This window comes from Hemiscyllium ocellatum, chromosome 15 (genome assembly GCF_020745735.1).
Source record: "Hemiscyllium ocellatum isolate sHemOce1 chromosome 15, sHemOce1.pat.X.cur, whole genome shotgun sequence".
Lineage (NCBI taxonomy): Eukaryota > Metazoa > Chordata > Chondrichthyes > Orectolobiformes > Hemiscylliidae > Hemiscyllium > Hemiscyllium ocellatum.
Window position 1 is genome coordinate 35,678,182 of NC_083415.1, and position 16,840 is coordinate 35,695,021.

Here is a 16,840-nt window from a genome sequence, read left to right on the forward strand (position 1 = left end):
TATGGATCCAGAGTTTTTGTTTAAAAACCGCATTAATATGAATGTGTACATTGTTAATGATGCAGAAGCAATGCGGTTACCAAGAAACAAGTTAAAAATGTATGCCAAAACTCAACACTATTTGCTCAAAGTAACAGAACACATGCAAGATGAGACAATAGAAATGATGCAAAGACATTGTTTTTAAACACTTCCCTTCGAAGTCTGCTTTTTTTTAAAACACCGAATTATGGGAAATTTACAGTAGTAAGTACTTTCTGAACCAATTAAAAAATTAATTCTTGCTGGTTTGCTAATTATTAATATGCAGGCCAAGTAAGGTGTTCATCTGGACTGAAACTGGCAATAATTTTGCATCATTGAACATGAACATAATTATTTCCTTAAGGATTTACACATCTTCGATATTCTTAACGACAATATATTAGTCCTGGTACTCCACTAACAACATGTTGAAGGAAGACAACTTTAAACAAGCTGCCATGAGAACCAGGAGAAGTAGACAAGCAAATGTTTTTATAATTTTAATACACAAGCATTTATTGATCTGGATTAACACCTCTATTTTCCATTTCTACGAAATATCTTGACATGTTTACTACTTGAAAAGGGCTATATACATATATAAAAAAAAATGTTGTCTTCCCTTTATCCTGACATAGAGCACTTTAAATCAAACCGCATCATACTGACCTCTCAATTTTTGCACCTTATTTGATATAAACCAATGAGATGGCCTAACTAAAGCTCCAATGACAGCACAGCAAATTTAGTCTGGATAGTCAAAACATGCATATAAGGACAATTCAGTTTCAACTCCCAGTCTGTGTTAAGTGATTAGTCTCAGGCGGATTAGTTGGGTTTCTATGAAACTAAACTATTGCTCTTGGTTTAGTCGATGTAAATAATTGAGAAGACCTTCCACTTCTGAACATTATGAACATAGGAACATAAGAAATAAGAGTAGGCCATCTGGGCCTACATTTGAGCCTGCTCCGCAATTCAATAGGATCATGGCTGATCTTTTCAAGACGTTAGTTCCACTTACTCACCCTCTCACCCTTAACTTGTTTACTGTTCAAAAAATCTTAGCTTTAAAAACATTCAATGTGGAAGCCTCAACTACTTCACGGGGCAGAGAATTCCACCGATTCACAATCTTCTGGGTGAAGAAGTTCCTCTCAATTCAGTCCTAAATCTGCTCCCTCTAATTTTGAGTCTAAGCCCTCTTGTCCTAGTTTCACCTGCCAGTGGAAGCATTCTCTCTACTTCTATCTTATCTATTCCCTTCATAATTGTATAAGTTTCTATAAGATCCCCTCCTCATTCTTTTAAATTCAAATGAATGTAATCCCAGTCTACTCAGTCCCACCTCATAAGTCAAATCCCTCAACTCCAGAATCAACCTAGCGAACCTCCTCTGGAGATAGTATGTCCTTTCTCAAGTAAGGAGACCAAAACTGCATGCAGTACTCCAGCCTCACCAGCATCCTATTAAACTGCAACATAACCGTCCCCCTTTTAAACTCAATCCCCTCAGCAATGAAGGAGAAAATTCTATTTGCCTTGTACCTGCAGGCCAACCTTCTGTGGCTGATGCACAAAGACACCAGGTCCCTCTGCACAGCAGCATGCTGCAATTTTTTGAGAATTCAAATAGTAATCATTTTTACTGTTATTCCTATCAAAATTATACAGTAGCCCTAGTTGTAAGTGTGTATATGCTGACAGTATTGAAAGGCCAAAATTAGCGTCAAGTGGATGGCCAACACAATATTCACAAAAAATCAGAAGCTCCTCTGGCAAATTCTGCAAGGATAATATTGCCGATGAAACTTTACCCAGAAGGTGGAGCGGGACGGAAAACAGATAAGCAGCAGAATTTGATAGGTAAATTGATATTAATATTTGCACAATTCTTAAAATACCTAGTGATTAACTTTCAAAAGTTTTCTCATCCATATATTTTCTTCAAAAGTCGATGAACATTCTGCTTAACTTCAGGTTGCCCCAGGTTTAGTTAACAACAATGGATGCTTTGTGAATCATTGGAAAGATTAATTTTTTTTTCCTTAATGCTTTTCTATTTTTCCCCATCGAATTTCAACAGGTGTCAATCAGAAAGAAGGGTGACAATTACTCTTTTCAAATAGTGCCTTGAGATCTTGAAAATCTAAGTGGAACATTGGTCAGGAAGTTGTGACCTTGATTTAATGTCTTATCCAAAGGAGAACATTTTTGGCAAATATGCACTCTCTCATATCCATGAATGGAGTTTGGACCCAAAACATTCTAACTCAAAAGACTGCATTTATTTCTCGAGAACTCTGTTAACACTTAGAAGTTTAAAGCAGGTTTTTAATTCTTCCAAAAGAGGCATGGAGGAGCAGCACACGTACTTTTCAGAAAGCAAGCAACTCATTAACACACATCTGTGTAGCAAATTTTAGAGGACAGTATATAAAAACTTGTTATGGACAATCATCATTAACTAGTAACAAACATAATGAAGGACAATTAATGCTTTTAGATATATTTTAATACAAATATTGAGGGCCATGATACATCATACTTATCTACCATAGATACTATGATTACTTGTTGCATGGCAACTAGGCAATAAACGAATGATGACCAAATGTATGTTAAGAGGGCAGCTGTAACAAAACTACTTTTTGAAGATTTTGACATTGTACGAATATCCTGCATGAAGGGTTTTGCAACTAGCAGCAGCTAAAACCAAATTAGGGAAATGTTAGAATTTCATCTGAATATTGGAAGCATCAATGCAATGATTATCAAATGAAGTAATAACGCTTAGTTACACAATTTATGAGCACTTGTATTATAATACCTTATCTCTATAAAGAGCTGCAGTGCGACTATTATATTTCTCTTGGAGTGACCAACATGGATCATAATCTTGTGATTCTAGAAACTGGCGGAATTTTGCGTTGCCTCCAACCTTCATTTTCTCCAATTCCAAATCTTTCCATTTATCCATGGTAACAGACCGCACAAAACTAGAGGACAGTAGGAAGCAATGTATTTTATTTACCTTTTAAGCAAAATTACATTTCTCAAAACTTTGTGAAAAAAGATAGCCTTATGCATGAAGCAAAATACAAGCGAGATCAACAAAAACAAAACCACTAACCTCCTTTCATTCTTCTAAGATGATGTTAAATTATTTTCACTAGAAACATTGAAACATGAGACCAAATAAACCATTTTTTAAAAATGTTCAATTAATATAAAGTTTGTTTTCCTAATGATGCAAATAACATATGCAAATTGGGCTCAATTGGTTTAATACACAAATTCTTATTTTTAGCAGAGGATGCATCTTCCAAATAAATGCAATTTCATTGTAATGCTAACCCTTAATAAACCACTGTAGGATAGTGTGGCAAGATGGAGGTAGATAGGAGGACACAGTCTCACACTTCCGACAGCTGGTTTAAATTCAACACAATGTGAAATTTCACCCTCTTTTATGATTCTTCAAGACAAGTGTGGACAGTTCCAATCCATTTGCTGGTGAATATGAATCTAAGTAAAACATAACATTCAGTACTATTTAGCAATCTCATATAGGTTGACAGATGTTGGGGTTAAGTGTGTTTTGGGAGTGGAATACAATGTCACAGCTAACTATACTTGACCTGAAGTGCTTAACGGAAATGCACTGGGACCCCACAAAAAAAGAGAGTTAGGAATGAAATTCTTTGATTAAACATAAAGAAAGAAAAAAACCTGCATCACCACATCTAACACTGACAATATTAACATATCTTAAATGGTTATTTATTTAGTAATAAGGCCTCTCTGTCCTGAGTGTATTAAATGCATGCTAGGGAATAATTCAATCATATTATGGTGCCACATTCATGTAGCCAATATCGTACGAGTCTCGACTTAGTAGCTGGTTTTCCAGCTATGTAGACTAGTTCAAAACAAAATGGGACTGACACTGGTATTGGAAGCAGGATATACTTTGCCACAGTGCCGATCAAAGACAATAAGATCTCGTGGCATTGCAATGGCCTGCATGGCTTAACATTTCAATAGACACATCAACTGAGGAACATTTTCTTTATATAGTCTTGTCAGGATATAGGCAATGCTGGCTAGGCTAACATCAGTTGCTCATGAGCAATTGTCCTGGAAAAGGGGTGGAGTATGTACGCTGTTCAAGAGGCACTTTAAGGATTCTGAACCAATATTTAACTTTAATTTTGCAGTTATGTTTTCTTTTTTAATCTGAGCTTATACCTGAGATGTACTCCTAGACCTCTGTGCTTTCCTGAGCACTCAAGGCAAATCCATATTCCATAAGTGACACTGACCCATTGAGGATTGAAAGCTCCACATTCAAAGCAAATCTAGGAGGCAGAAGGACAAAACATTACACAAATAGAAAGTATATTCCTTCACCAAAGACCATCTCTTTGATTTCTTCAAGCATTTACATGGAAACTGAACAAAAATTACAAGTATCCATATTAACATGAATTAAATTTGACTTGTTAAATAATGGGCATTAGTAGCATGAATCAGTAACTGAACTGAACAAGCAGAGAAATAGGAAGCGTGGAGATAATACTAAATCTATATAAAACATTTAAGTGATGTCAATGGGTTTTCAGTTTTAGGTACTGTATGTCAGATGAAGGCTTTACTAGAATCATTAGAGAGGGCCATGCTTTAAATTGTCAAGACTGGAAACGCCTTGGATCTAAGAAAGTTGACAGGACATTTGACAGAGATGCTTAAGTTCTTGAAGGGCTGACATACAGTAATAAAGAGAACTTGCTCCCAATGGCTGAAGGGTCAATAACAAGGAGCCACAGATTTAAGACAACTGGCAAAATAATCAAAGATGACAAGGAAAATTGTTTTGTATAATAAGGGTGGTGGAAGCACATTAATAACAAAAGGGAGCAGTAGTAGGTCTGACATTCCTACTTGAACCTATTCTTCTCGTTAAGATGATCTGTCTCTTTTCACTTTCCTGTCTGAACCTCTCATTCCTTGAGGTCAGAAATTCATTTATCTTAGCCTGAAATGTAGGAATACATTATAGGAAAATATTATGGAAGATTCATAATCTTATTTAGACAATTCCCAAAATAAGGAAGCATATGTCAGGTATAGACAGGAGATATCTATAAAGGCAGTACGAGTATACTTAAGAGGGAAATCAGGAGAGCACAAATGAAATAGCTTTGGATTCTCCTTAATTCTATTTGCCAAAGGGCTTTTAACAAAATATATTAAGGACAAAAGGGTAACTAGGGAGAGAATAGGGACCCCTCAAAGATCAGCTTGGTGGCCTTTGTGTGGAGCCGCAGAAAATGGGGAAGATACTAAACGAGTATTTTGCATCAGTATTTACTGTGGAAAAGGACATGGAAGATATAGAATGTAGGGCAATAGATGGTGACATCTTGAAAAATGTCCATGTTACAGAGGAGGAAGTGTTGGATGTCTTGAAATGCATAAAAGTGGATAAATCCCCAGGACCTGGTCAGGTTTACCCTAGAATTCTATGGGAAGCTAGGGAACTGATCGGTGGGCCTCTTACTGAAATATTCGTATCACTGATAGTCACAGGTGAGGTGCTGGAAGACTACAGGCTGGCTAACATGGTGCCACTGTTTAAGAAGGAAGGGTGGTAAGAACAAGCCAGGGAACTATAGACCAGTGAGCCTGATGTCGGTGGTGGGCACGTTGTTGGGGGGGGGGGGGGGGGGGGGTGGATCCTGAGGGACAGGATGAGCATGTATTTGGAAAGGCAAGGACTGATTAGGGAAAGTCAACATGGCTTTATGCGTGGGAAAATCGTCTCACAAACTTGACTGAGTTTTCTGAAGAAGTAACAAGAGTATTGATGAGGGCTGAGAGGTAGATGTGATTTATATGGACTTCAGTAAGGCGTTCGACAAGGTTCCCCTTGTGAGATTGATGAGCAAGGTTTGATCTCACGGAATACAGGGAGAACTAGCCATTTGGATACAAAACTGGTTTAAACATAAAAGTCAGAGGGTGGTGGTGGAGGGGTGGTTTTCAGACTGGAGGCCTGTGACCAGTGGAGTGCCACAAGGATTGGTGCTGGATCAACTACCTTTCATCATTTATATAAATGATTTGGATTTGAGCATAAGAGGTGTAGTTAGTAAGTTTGCAGATGACACCAAAATTGGAGGTGTAGTGGACAGCGAAGAAGGTTACCTCAGATTACAACAGGATCTTGATCAAATGGGCAAATGGGCTAAGATGTGGCAGGTGAAGTTTAATTCAAATAAAAGCGAGGGGTGCTACATTTTGGGCAAGCAAATTTTAGCAGGACTTATGCACTTAATGGTAAGGTTCTAGGGAGTGTTGCTGAACAAATAGACCTTGGAGTGCAGGTTCATAGCTCCCTGAAAGTGGAGTCGCAGGTAAATAGGATTGTGAAGAAGGCATTTGGTATGCTTTCCTTTATTGGTCAGAGTATTGAGTACAGGAGTTGGGAGATCATGTTGTGGCTGTACAGGACATTGGTTAGGCCACTGTTGGAATGTTGTATGCAATTCTGGTCTCCTTCCTATCAGAAAGCTGTTGTGAAACCTGATGTTGCCAGGGTTGGAGGATTTGATCTACAGGGAGAGGCTGAACAGGCTGGGGCTGTTTTCCCTAGAGCGTCAGAGGCTGAGGGGTGACCTTATAGAGGGTACAAAATCATGAGGGGGCATGGATAGGATAAATAGACAAAGTCTTTTCCGTGGTGTAGGGGAGTCCAGAACTAGAGGTCATAGATTTGGGGTGAGAGGGGAAAGATATATTCAGTTATTTAAAATAAATTTTGGTAAATGGACTCACTTTCATGGAAATGTTTTCATGCATAATTGTAATTTTTGACTATAACAGAACGATTTTCAGGTTTATATTTTCTTTAATTGTAGTACAATTGTAAAACTTGCCAAATTGGATCTGTCTCCAACAGGTTTAGTCAATAAAATTTTATTAAATGGCTAAATAGAAGAGATCGCAAAACTGTTTCTAAATCTATACAAATAACATGAAATTGCTAATTTTAAGAAGTTATTGGTTTTGAAATATCACAATTTTTAATATTTCCTTTTCACCACCTGCAATTGTATTGATGCACAAAAATGAGAGATAAAATGCTTAGCTTTGCACAGATTTGTGAAACATGCATCTTTTCACAAAGTCAGGTTGTTCTTAACAGCAAGTATACATTTATATCTTAACATTTTCTTTGAGTTACATACATTGTTTTCATCTTGAGTCCTCACTTCTTTGAGAACCCGTCTAGTTCTTGGACTCGCCATGATATCTAGAAGCAAAAAAAAACAATTCATCACTATTGAATAGTTCCTGTTCAACCCTACCTGGAAAGGTAAAATGTGGAAGATTATTACACTGCTGAAAATGGTGATGGCCAAAAACAATTTTTTTATTCTTTATATCAACGTAATCAAGCAAGAATTGTTATAAATAAATAAAACTGCAATATTAGAACTCTAAAATGAACACAGTAAAGACTAAATAAATATATCTGGTAAACGGTCAGTCAGCATCTGTTAAAAAGGCAGGCTTTGATGTGTCTCTTCATCAACTGAAGCCTAAAAAAACTTAAAATACTTTTGGGAGGTTAGAAAAAAAAAAGGATGGTGGGGGTGGGTTGGGGGGAAGAGATAGAGAATCATAGTGAATAACCTAAAATTTCTTCAGAGAGATCAGTGAGATCACGAATCTATGAAGGGAAAGTATACACAGCTGAGGACATGAAAACCCAAGGGAGAAAGCCACTGAAAAAAGATGCAAGAAGATAAAGTGAACAAAGGAAAGGGCAAATTGTAAGCATAGGTATCAAGTTAATACTGAGAATAATAATTTACCAGCCCACAAAATGGATAGCAAATCAATGTGACAGGTTCAAAACCTTGACATCACTCCACACTGATAACCCAGACAACAGTTTACTTCGTTCTCTTGCCAGACCCATAGTGTAAGCATTTCCTATTACAAAGGAATGGGGATTTAGCTATAGTGCAAAGTTATTAATAACAATGGTCAATAAGAGACTACAGAGTATACAGAAGAGCCAGTAATGACTTTTTTTTAGAAACGATAAGACACTTATTTCTCTCCTACCCACCATCCCCATCCTTAGTTTTTGCTTTGAACAACAGTGAAGTCAGCAGCTAATTGTGCTCATAAAATTCACAACAGCAACAAATCAATGACCCAATAATCAATTTTTTTGTAACACAATGTAAAATAAATATTCACCGGGGTACTAGAGATGACTTTCCTTATCTTCAAAATAGTGTCATGGGATCTTCCACATCCACCTAAGACAGGTGGAGTCCATGCTTAACATCTCATCCAAAAGATAGCAGTCCTGACAACACAGCATTCCCTTAGTGTACTGGAATATTAGCCTTGATCTATGTGCTCAAGCCTTGGATTAGGACTTCAATCTATGAACTCCTGCCTCAGAGACAAGAACACTGCCAACTATACTTGGCTGAAAAACCTAACAGTTTACTAATTATAAGACAGGGTTAGGCAATCAGTGCACTGCAGCATCTGACCAGGCTGCTCAATCCCCAGCAAGGCAACTTTTACCCTTCATGAAATTTCACTCAAGTTGGAGAAGACCTGGGTAACACTTCAGACTGTTATTTTCCTTACTCATATACCAAGCAAAGTACTTTTTAAAAAAATTTTGAATATAATTTCAATGGTTAAGGGTAGACCATTGAATCGGACCTGTACGAGGTACTAGATACCTAACCGATGTCATCATGCCATTATTTTTTGCATTTTCAGCAACAACTTAAGCAAAAACATGTGGTGAGAAAGTAGCAAGCTATGGACCAATATTTGGAATTATCTTCAGACTTCACTTGAATTGACTTTTATCTAAAGATTTTTGCTAATGTACTTCTATCGATAAATGTGCAGCTCTCAACTTCTGCTGTCACTGTTTCTAGTCTCACTCCCCCAAGGCTCTGCTAAGGTAGTTGACATTTTAATCAATTACAATATTAAGTAGTTTTCAAAGTATAATTAAGTCTTCTTAATTTATAACAGTTTTTCAAGAGATTAGAAAATAATTAAAAAATAATTGATTGCTTGGTCAATTGATAAAATACCACGGTTATGATCAACTTACTAAATTTGCATTATTTATAAAGAAAATTAACTATATGGTTAGTTAAGTAACTAATTATGTGAATTATTACATCCAACTGACAACAGCAGTATGATAAATTTGATGACTTACCATTCATATCTTTGACAGTTCCAATTAAACAAACCAGTCATGTTCCAAAACTTGTCGATGATTTGTTTCTCTGAATCAATATCTTTAGTTCGTTCAGGATATCCATTTTCCCTGTGCCTTGTTGAACCAGTAATCTATTAGTTCATCCATTCCAACCTAATAGCTCTTTTCAGCAGTATGTGAACCTTGATAATTAAAGTGGGTCCACTTGCCTCCACATTGTTCACTGCCACACCACACCAAAATGACTTATTTTTCTGCCATTCAACACAAAGTTATAGAACAACAGGACCAGATACAAGCTGCTGCACTATAGAGTTTGTGGCCAGAATGGAAAGGTCAGAAACGGTATTGCAATACTTAAGCCAAGAGGTACAAAAACATGGATAAGTTTCTAAACAGGAAAAGGAACAGAGAGGGGTGAGGCAAGCTGTGCAATACCATATTCTACTGCCCCCTTGACCATGACCCCACCTCCCACCACCAAACCATCATCTCCTAGACCATCCATAACCTCATCACCTCAGGGGATCTCCCATCCACCGCCTCCACCCTCATAACCCCACACCGCCCATTTCTACCTCCTGCCCAAAATCCACAAACCTGACTGCCCCGGCTGACCCATTGTCTCAGCCTGCTCCTGCCCCACTGAACTCATCTCCGCAAACCTCGACATGGTCCTGTCCCCCTTAGTCCAAAAAATCCTCACCTATTTTCGCTTCCACGGTCCCCATGGACATCCAGTCCCTGTACACCTCCATCCGCCATCACGAAGGACTCAAAGCCCTCCGCTTCTTCCTTTCCCGCCGTACCAACCAGTACCCTTCCACTGACACCCTCCTCCGACTGACTGAATTGGTCCTCACCCTGATCAACTTCTCTTTCCAATCCTCCCACTTGCTCCAAACCAAAGAAGTTGCCATGGGCACCCGCATGGGCCCCAGCTATGCCTGCCTCTTCGTTGGATATGGAACAGTCCATCTTCCGCAACTACACTGGCACCACCCCCCACCTTTTCCTCCGCTACATCGATGACTGTATCGGCGCTGCCTCGTGCCCCCACGAGGAGGTTGAACAGTTCATCCACTTTACCAACACCTTCCACCCCAACCTCAAATTCACCTGGACCGTCTCAGACTCCTCCCTCCCTTTCCTAGACCTTTCCATTTCTATCTCAGGCGACCGAATCAACATGGACATCTACTATAAACCGACTGACTCCCACAGCTACCTAGACTACACCTCCTCCCACCCTGCCCCCTGTAAAAACGCCATCCCATATTCCCAATTCCTTCGTCTCCACCACATTTGCTCCCAGGAGGACCAATTCCAATACCGTACAGCCCAGATGGCCTCCTTCTTCAAGGACTGCAGACTCCCCCCAGACGTGATCGACGATGCCCTCCACTGCATCTCCTCCACTTCCCGCTCCTCCGCCCTTGAGCCCAGCCCCTCCAACCGCCTCCAGGACAGAACCCCACTGGTTCTCACCTACCACCCCACCAACCTCCATATACAGCGTATCATCCGCTGTCATTTCCGCCACCTCCAAACGGACCCCACAACCAGGGATATATTTCCCTCCCCTCCCCTATCAGCGTTCTGAAAGGACCACTCCCTCCGTGACTCCCTCGTCAGGTCCACACCCCCCACCAACCCAACCTCCACTCCTGGCATCTTCCCCTGCAACCGCAAGAAATACAAAACTTGTGCCCACACCTCCTCCCTTACTTCCCTCCAAGGCCCCAAGGGATCCTTCCATATCCGCCACAAATTCATCTGCACCTCCACACACATCATCTATTGCATCCGCTGCACCCGAGATGGCCTCCTCTATATTGGGGAGACAGGCTGTCTACTTGCGGAACGTTTCAGAGAACACCTCTGGGACACCCGGACAAACAAACCCAACCACCCCGTGGCTCAACACTTTAACTCCCCCTCACACTCCACCAAGGACATGCAGGTCCTTGGACTCCTCCATCGCCAGACTATAACAACACGACAGTTGGAGGAAGAGCACCTCATCTTCCGCCTAGGAACCCTCCAACCACAAGGGACGAACTCAGATTTCTCCAGTTTCCTCATTTCCCCTCCCCCTACCTTGTCTCAGTCAAATCCCTCGAACTCAGCATCGCCTTCCTAACCTACAATCTTCTTCCTGACCTCTCCGCGCTCACCCCCACTCCGGCCTATCACCCTCACCTTGACCTCCTTTCACCTATCACATCTCCATCGCCCCTCCCCCAAGTCCCTCCTCCCTACCTTTTATCTTAGCCTGCTGGACACACTTTCCTCATTCCTGAAGAAGGGCTTATGCCCGAAAAGTCGAATCTCCTGTTCCTTGGATGCTGCCTGACCTGCTGCGCTTTTCCAGCAACTCATTTTCAGCTCTGATCTCCAGCATCTGCAGACCTCACTTTCTCCTCCAATAACATATTCAGCCCCATAGATGGAAAGATGTGGAATTTGAACCTCACCTTGCTGTCAGAAGTGTCCTGCTTGGTCCAATCTAAGCAAGTGTCTGTACAAAGAGACGCACCAAATCACATGAATCTTACCAATAAATTGACACAAAAATTGTGCCATATCAACGTTTTTTAAACACCGTCAATTCATCTCATTATTTCCTGTATCCTATTTCATATCTTCTGTAGGAGGACCAAAAATGTACCAAGCCACATTTACTTCATCCACCATGTATTCTTAAAAATCCTCCCTTCAGACTTTTGTTTTGCCCACAGAATGAAAAACATCTTTGACAAAATTACATTAATTTCATCTTTTGTAACTGTAATTGTAGAAGTTATCCTTCTTGCTTATTTGATCTTTAAAAGACAACTACTCCATTTCCTGGCATCATCCTATCATGGTTCTATAATTTCATCGACAACTCACAGCGACTTATCCACATTTCACTGGTCAAATTACACTCTCAGGTGGGAACTGGACAACATTCAAAATGAGTCAATGCATAGAGCACCTACCTAAAATGTGCGAGATAAGGTCAATGGGAGGGAGGGGTCCTGGTGACCTCATTCATACACAATCAATGAACACGTGATCAACAATGCCTTCCAGCGCATCTCCTCCACTTCCTGCACCTCTCCCTCCAACTGCAATAAGGATAGAATTCCCCCACTCCCCCCAACACAGTTCTCACCTTCCACCTCACTAATCTCCGGATGCAGCACATTATCTTCTGCCATTTCCACCACTTACAGTCAGACCCCACCAAAGATATATTTCCCTCCCCAATCCATCTGCATTCCGCAGAGACCATTCCCCCAGCAACTCCCTTGTTAGGTCTATGTCCCCCCTTCCCCAATCCCCACCAACCCACCTTCCATACATGGCACCTTCTCTTGCCATGACATGAGGTGTAAAACCTGCACCCACAGCACCTCCCTCACCGCCAAGACCCCAAAGGATCTTTTCACATCTGGCAGAGATTTCTGCACATCCACCCACCTCATCTTCTGCACTTGTTGCTCTTGATGTGGTTTCCTCTACATTGGAGAGATGGGATGTCAACTCACGGAGCGTTTCATGGAACATCTCTGGGACACGCACCAAACAACCCTACTGCTCCCAGCCAACCACATGACAAGTACTGGGCCTTCTCCCCTGCCAAATTAAAGCCACCTACCAACTGGAGGAAGAACACTTCGTCCTCCACCTTGGGACTCTTCAACCACATGGCATCAACATAGACTTCACTAGTTTTCCAATCTCCCCTTCCCCATCCCACTCCAGATCCAAACTGTCCAACTCAGCACCGCCCTCTTAACCTGTTCTCCCTGTCTATCTTCCTTCCTATCTATCCACTCCACTCTCCCCTCTGACCTATCACTATTACCCCCAACCTAACACCTCCCCCCCCCAGCCCCAACTCCTTATTTATCTCTCAGGTGCTGCCCGCCTCTACATTCCTGATAAAAGGCCTTATGCCCAAAACATCGATTCTCCTGCTCCTTGAATGCTGCCTGACCTACTGTGCTTTTCCTGAGCCACCCTTTTCAACCCGGACTCTCCCGCATCTGTAGTCCTCACTTTCTCTGAACAAGAAGGCAAGCACGATTGGGAATATGTACAGTTTGAAATGAGGGGTGATAGAAATATTGTAGAGAAAGGGGAGTCAGTAGCAAGAGTCCTGCTCGTCATGGCACCACACAGCAAGAAGAAATACTTTTATTTATGATTGGTAGCAGGTATCAGTGGTCCCTTTAAGGATCCTGCATTGGTTGTTATGTATTTGATAAATATGTAGTGATCTCGTACAACTGATGCTACACACAAACAATTCCACAAAAATCTTATTAAAAATAGAGTATCATTCCTAACACCAACTAGCCATAGGAAAACAGTGGCATTATTGCAGAAAATATTTGTTAATATTTGAAATTAAAACGGCAGTATATTAATAATAGAAAAGCATGTAAGTTTGATGGATGGAACCTGATGCCCATATCAACCCTCTGCAAGCCTCCCACAGACCCTCCAATATCTGTGGATTCCAGGTTGAAAACTTGGCATGCCAGACTTTCCATAATTTCTTCTCCAATCCTCATTTACCAGATTGTTTCTCAAAACACTGTCTTCGTGATGAAGACCATATATATATCATCTCAGTCCACCTCTTAACACTACTCTCAACCATTTAACTTCTATTGCACCACAAGTCTGCTTGTTTGACAAGTTAAGTTTTTCCAACCTAACAGACAGGCTTGTAATCAACTTACTCCTCGCAGATAGTCTAAGTTTATCCCAAGGTTTGTTCCCATGCCCTGACAGCTTATTCAGGAAGAATCTGACAATTTGTAACTTGTGTATTGTTAGAGCCTCAATTTAATTTCAAACTCACATTCCTTATCTACTTATAGTTACACCTCTATCCAGTTCCCACTGCACTGAAATCTTCAGTTCGACCTCTGTCACTCAGGTTCAACACATTCCTCCATGTCTGTGATTTCACTTTATCCTACTCCCAGTTCCCTAAAATTCTCCCTCTCCTCTCCATTCAAACTGGTGAAAGTCATCTACCACATTTCAGAATACAATCCTTAATTCCCTTTGTCTCCAATGTTTTCAACTATCATTTAGTAAACATGAGCTTAGCTAATCCCTATTTTCTGAGGTGCCTTGTCACATTAAAAGCATATAATAACTACGAGCCACTATGTAGATAGCATCCCATCATACGAATATGATAAATAAAGTCCAGCATTGTACAACTACAGAACAGTATCGGCTATTAGACACAGAAGCAAAAGTAGGCAATTCAGCCCCTTGAACCTGTTCCATCATTCAATGAGATCAAGTTATCTGTGGGCTTACTCCATATATTACCTCTGGCTAATATACATTAATAACTTTGCTTAATGAAAAAGATCTCTCATATTTAAAATTAACTGATCTATTATCAACTGCCTTTTGTGGAATAGAGTTCTACAATACCTCTACTACACAGCAATGCGGTTGCTGGATATCTGAAATAAAGACAGAAATCACTGGAAATACTTGCCAGATCCGAGTTTCTCCAGCAACATCTGTTTTTGATTTAAACCTTTACCAAGGTTTAAAAGCATGTAAAAGTGTTTATTAATAATATCTCTCCAGAATAGCCTGGTACTAATTTTTCAATAATGCTCCTTAGTTATAGAATCTCCAACCAGTAAAGTTTATCTTTATTTACTCTGCCTTTGCTGGTTATTTCAAGACTTCAATCAGATCAACCCTCAATTTTCTAAATTAGGTATGCTTTCTCTAGAATTTATGTAATCTCTCCTCTTATCTGGACTTCAGGGATTAAGTTATCATTTGTATAAATTTGCAGAATACTCCCTCCAAGACCAATATACCCTTCCCGAGTACCCAGATCTGCTCTCAGTACTCCAAGTGGGGTCGAACCAAGGTTTTCTATACTGTAGCATAATTTCTGCATCCTTTTACACTAGTCCTGTAGATGTAAAGACCAACATTCCATTAGCATTCTTGATGTTTTTCTGCACTTGTTTGTGGCATTTTAAAGATTTATGCAACTGAATCCTAAAGTCTCTTTGGACATCTAGAAAATAACCTGATCTATCATTTTTGGTCTAAAATGGATACCCCACACTTGTGTAACTGAAATCCACTTGCCACACTTTTGCCTGTTCATCTTGTCTATCAATATTTCCCTCCACAGTGAATAATGACATGAAAAACTCGTCCAATATCTCCCCATCTCCTGTCGTTCCACACATAGACAGCCTTGTTGATCTTTAAGGGGCCCAGTTCTCTCCCTAGTTAATCTTTTGCCCTTAATGTATTTGTAGAATCTATCTGGATTCTCCTTGACTCTATTTGCCAAAGCCACATCCCTTTTTTGTCCTCCTGATTTCCCTTTTAGTATATTCCTGCTCTAAGACTCTTGAGAGATTCACTTGATTCCAGCTATCTATACCTGACAATATGCCTCTTCCTTTTTTTGAGCAGAGCCTCAATTTCTGTAATACTGAGTGACATTACCAGCTTTGCCCTTCATGCTAACATGAACATACATGTCTTTGGACTCCTGCGATCTCATTTTCTTAAGGCCTCCCACTTTTAATCTGTCTCTTTACCTGTGAATAGCCTCTCTCAATCATCATTTGAAAATTCTTGCCTAATACCATCAAAATCGACCTTATTCCAATACAGAGCTTTAACTTTTAGATCAGGTCTGTACTTTTCTATAATAATATTAGTTTTAAAATAATTATCAATGACCACAAAGTGATCCCCCAATGACAGCTCAGTCACTTGCCCTGACTTATTTCCCAAGAGGTGGTCAAGTGTTGTCCCTTCTGTAGTAGGTACATCCATTTACTGAATAAGAACATTTTCGTATACACACTTAAATCCTTTTCTATCCAAGCCCTTAACACTTTGGCAGTTCCAGTCAATGTTTGGAAAGTTAAAATCCCTTACCATAACCACCCTATCATTCTTACAGATATCTGAGATCTCCTACATGGAAGGACATGAAAGTTAGAGAACTTGGGTGAATAAATAGTGATATCTTGAAATTGGACATAATACAGAGGAGGTGGTGATGGACATGTTACAGTACAAAGATCGATAAATCCAATCAGGTGTATCCCAGAACTTTATGGGAAGCTGGGAAGAAGATTGCTGGGCCTCTTGCTGAGTTATATGTTATCATGGACAGCCCTGAGTGAGATGCTGAAAGACTGGAGATTGGCTGCTGTGGTGTCATTACTTAAGAAAGGTGGTAGGGAAAAGCCAGGGAAATGTAGACCAGTGAGTATGAGTAAGTTGTTGGGAAATCTGAGGCACTGGATTTATATGTATTTAGAAAGGCAAGGAGTGAGAGGATAGTCAACATAACTCTGTGGTTGGGAAACCATGTCTCACTAGTTGAGTTTTTGTGAAGAGTTAACAAAGAAGACTGATGAAGGCAGAGTGGTAAATGTTTGTCTATATGGACCTCAGCAAGGCATTCAACAAGGTTCCACATAGTAGGCTGGTTAGATCATGTAGAATGCAGGTGGAGCG

General features: G+C 40.3%; 1 protein-coding gene across 2 annotated transcripts in view; it reads right to left on the bottom strand.

Moving 5' to 3' along the window:
- arfgap1 (ADP-ribosylation factor GTPase activating protein 1) overlaps window positions 1–16,840 on the bottom strand; it is a 79,848-nt gene that overhangs the window by 23,784 nt on the left and 39,224 nt on the right. For both annotated transcript variants that reach the window (XM_060836369.1, XM_060836368.1), the window contains exons 2-4: window positions 7,278–7,342; window positions 4,276–4,385; window positions 2,855–3,023 (exon numbers count right to left, since the gene is read on the bottom strand). In XM_060836369.1, coding sequence (XP_060692352.1) covers window positions 2,855–3,023; window positions 4,276–4,385; window positions 7,278–7,337 — 339 coding nt within the window. In that variant the 5' untranslated portion in view covers window positions 7,338–7,342. The remainder of the gene's footprint in view (window positions 1–2,854; window positions 3,024–4,275; window positions 4,386–7,277; window positions 7,343–16,840) is intronic.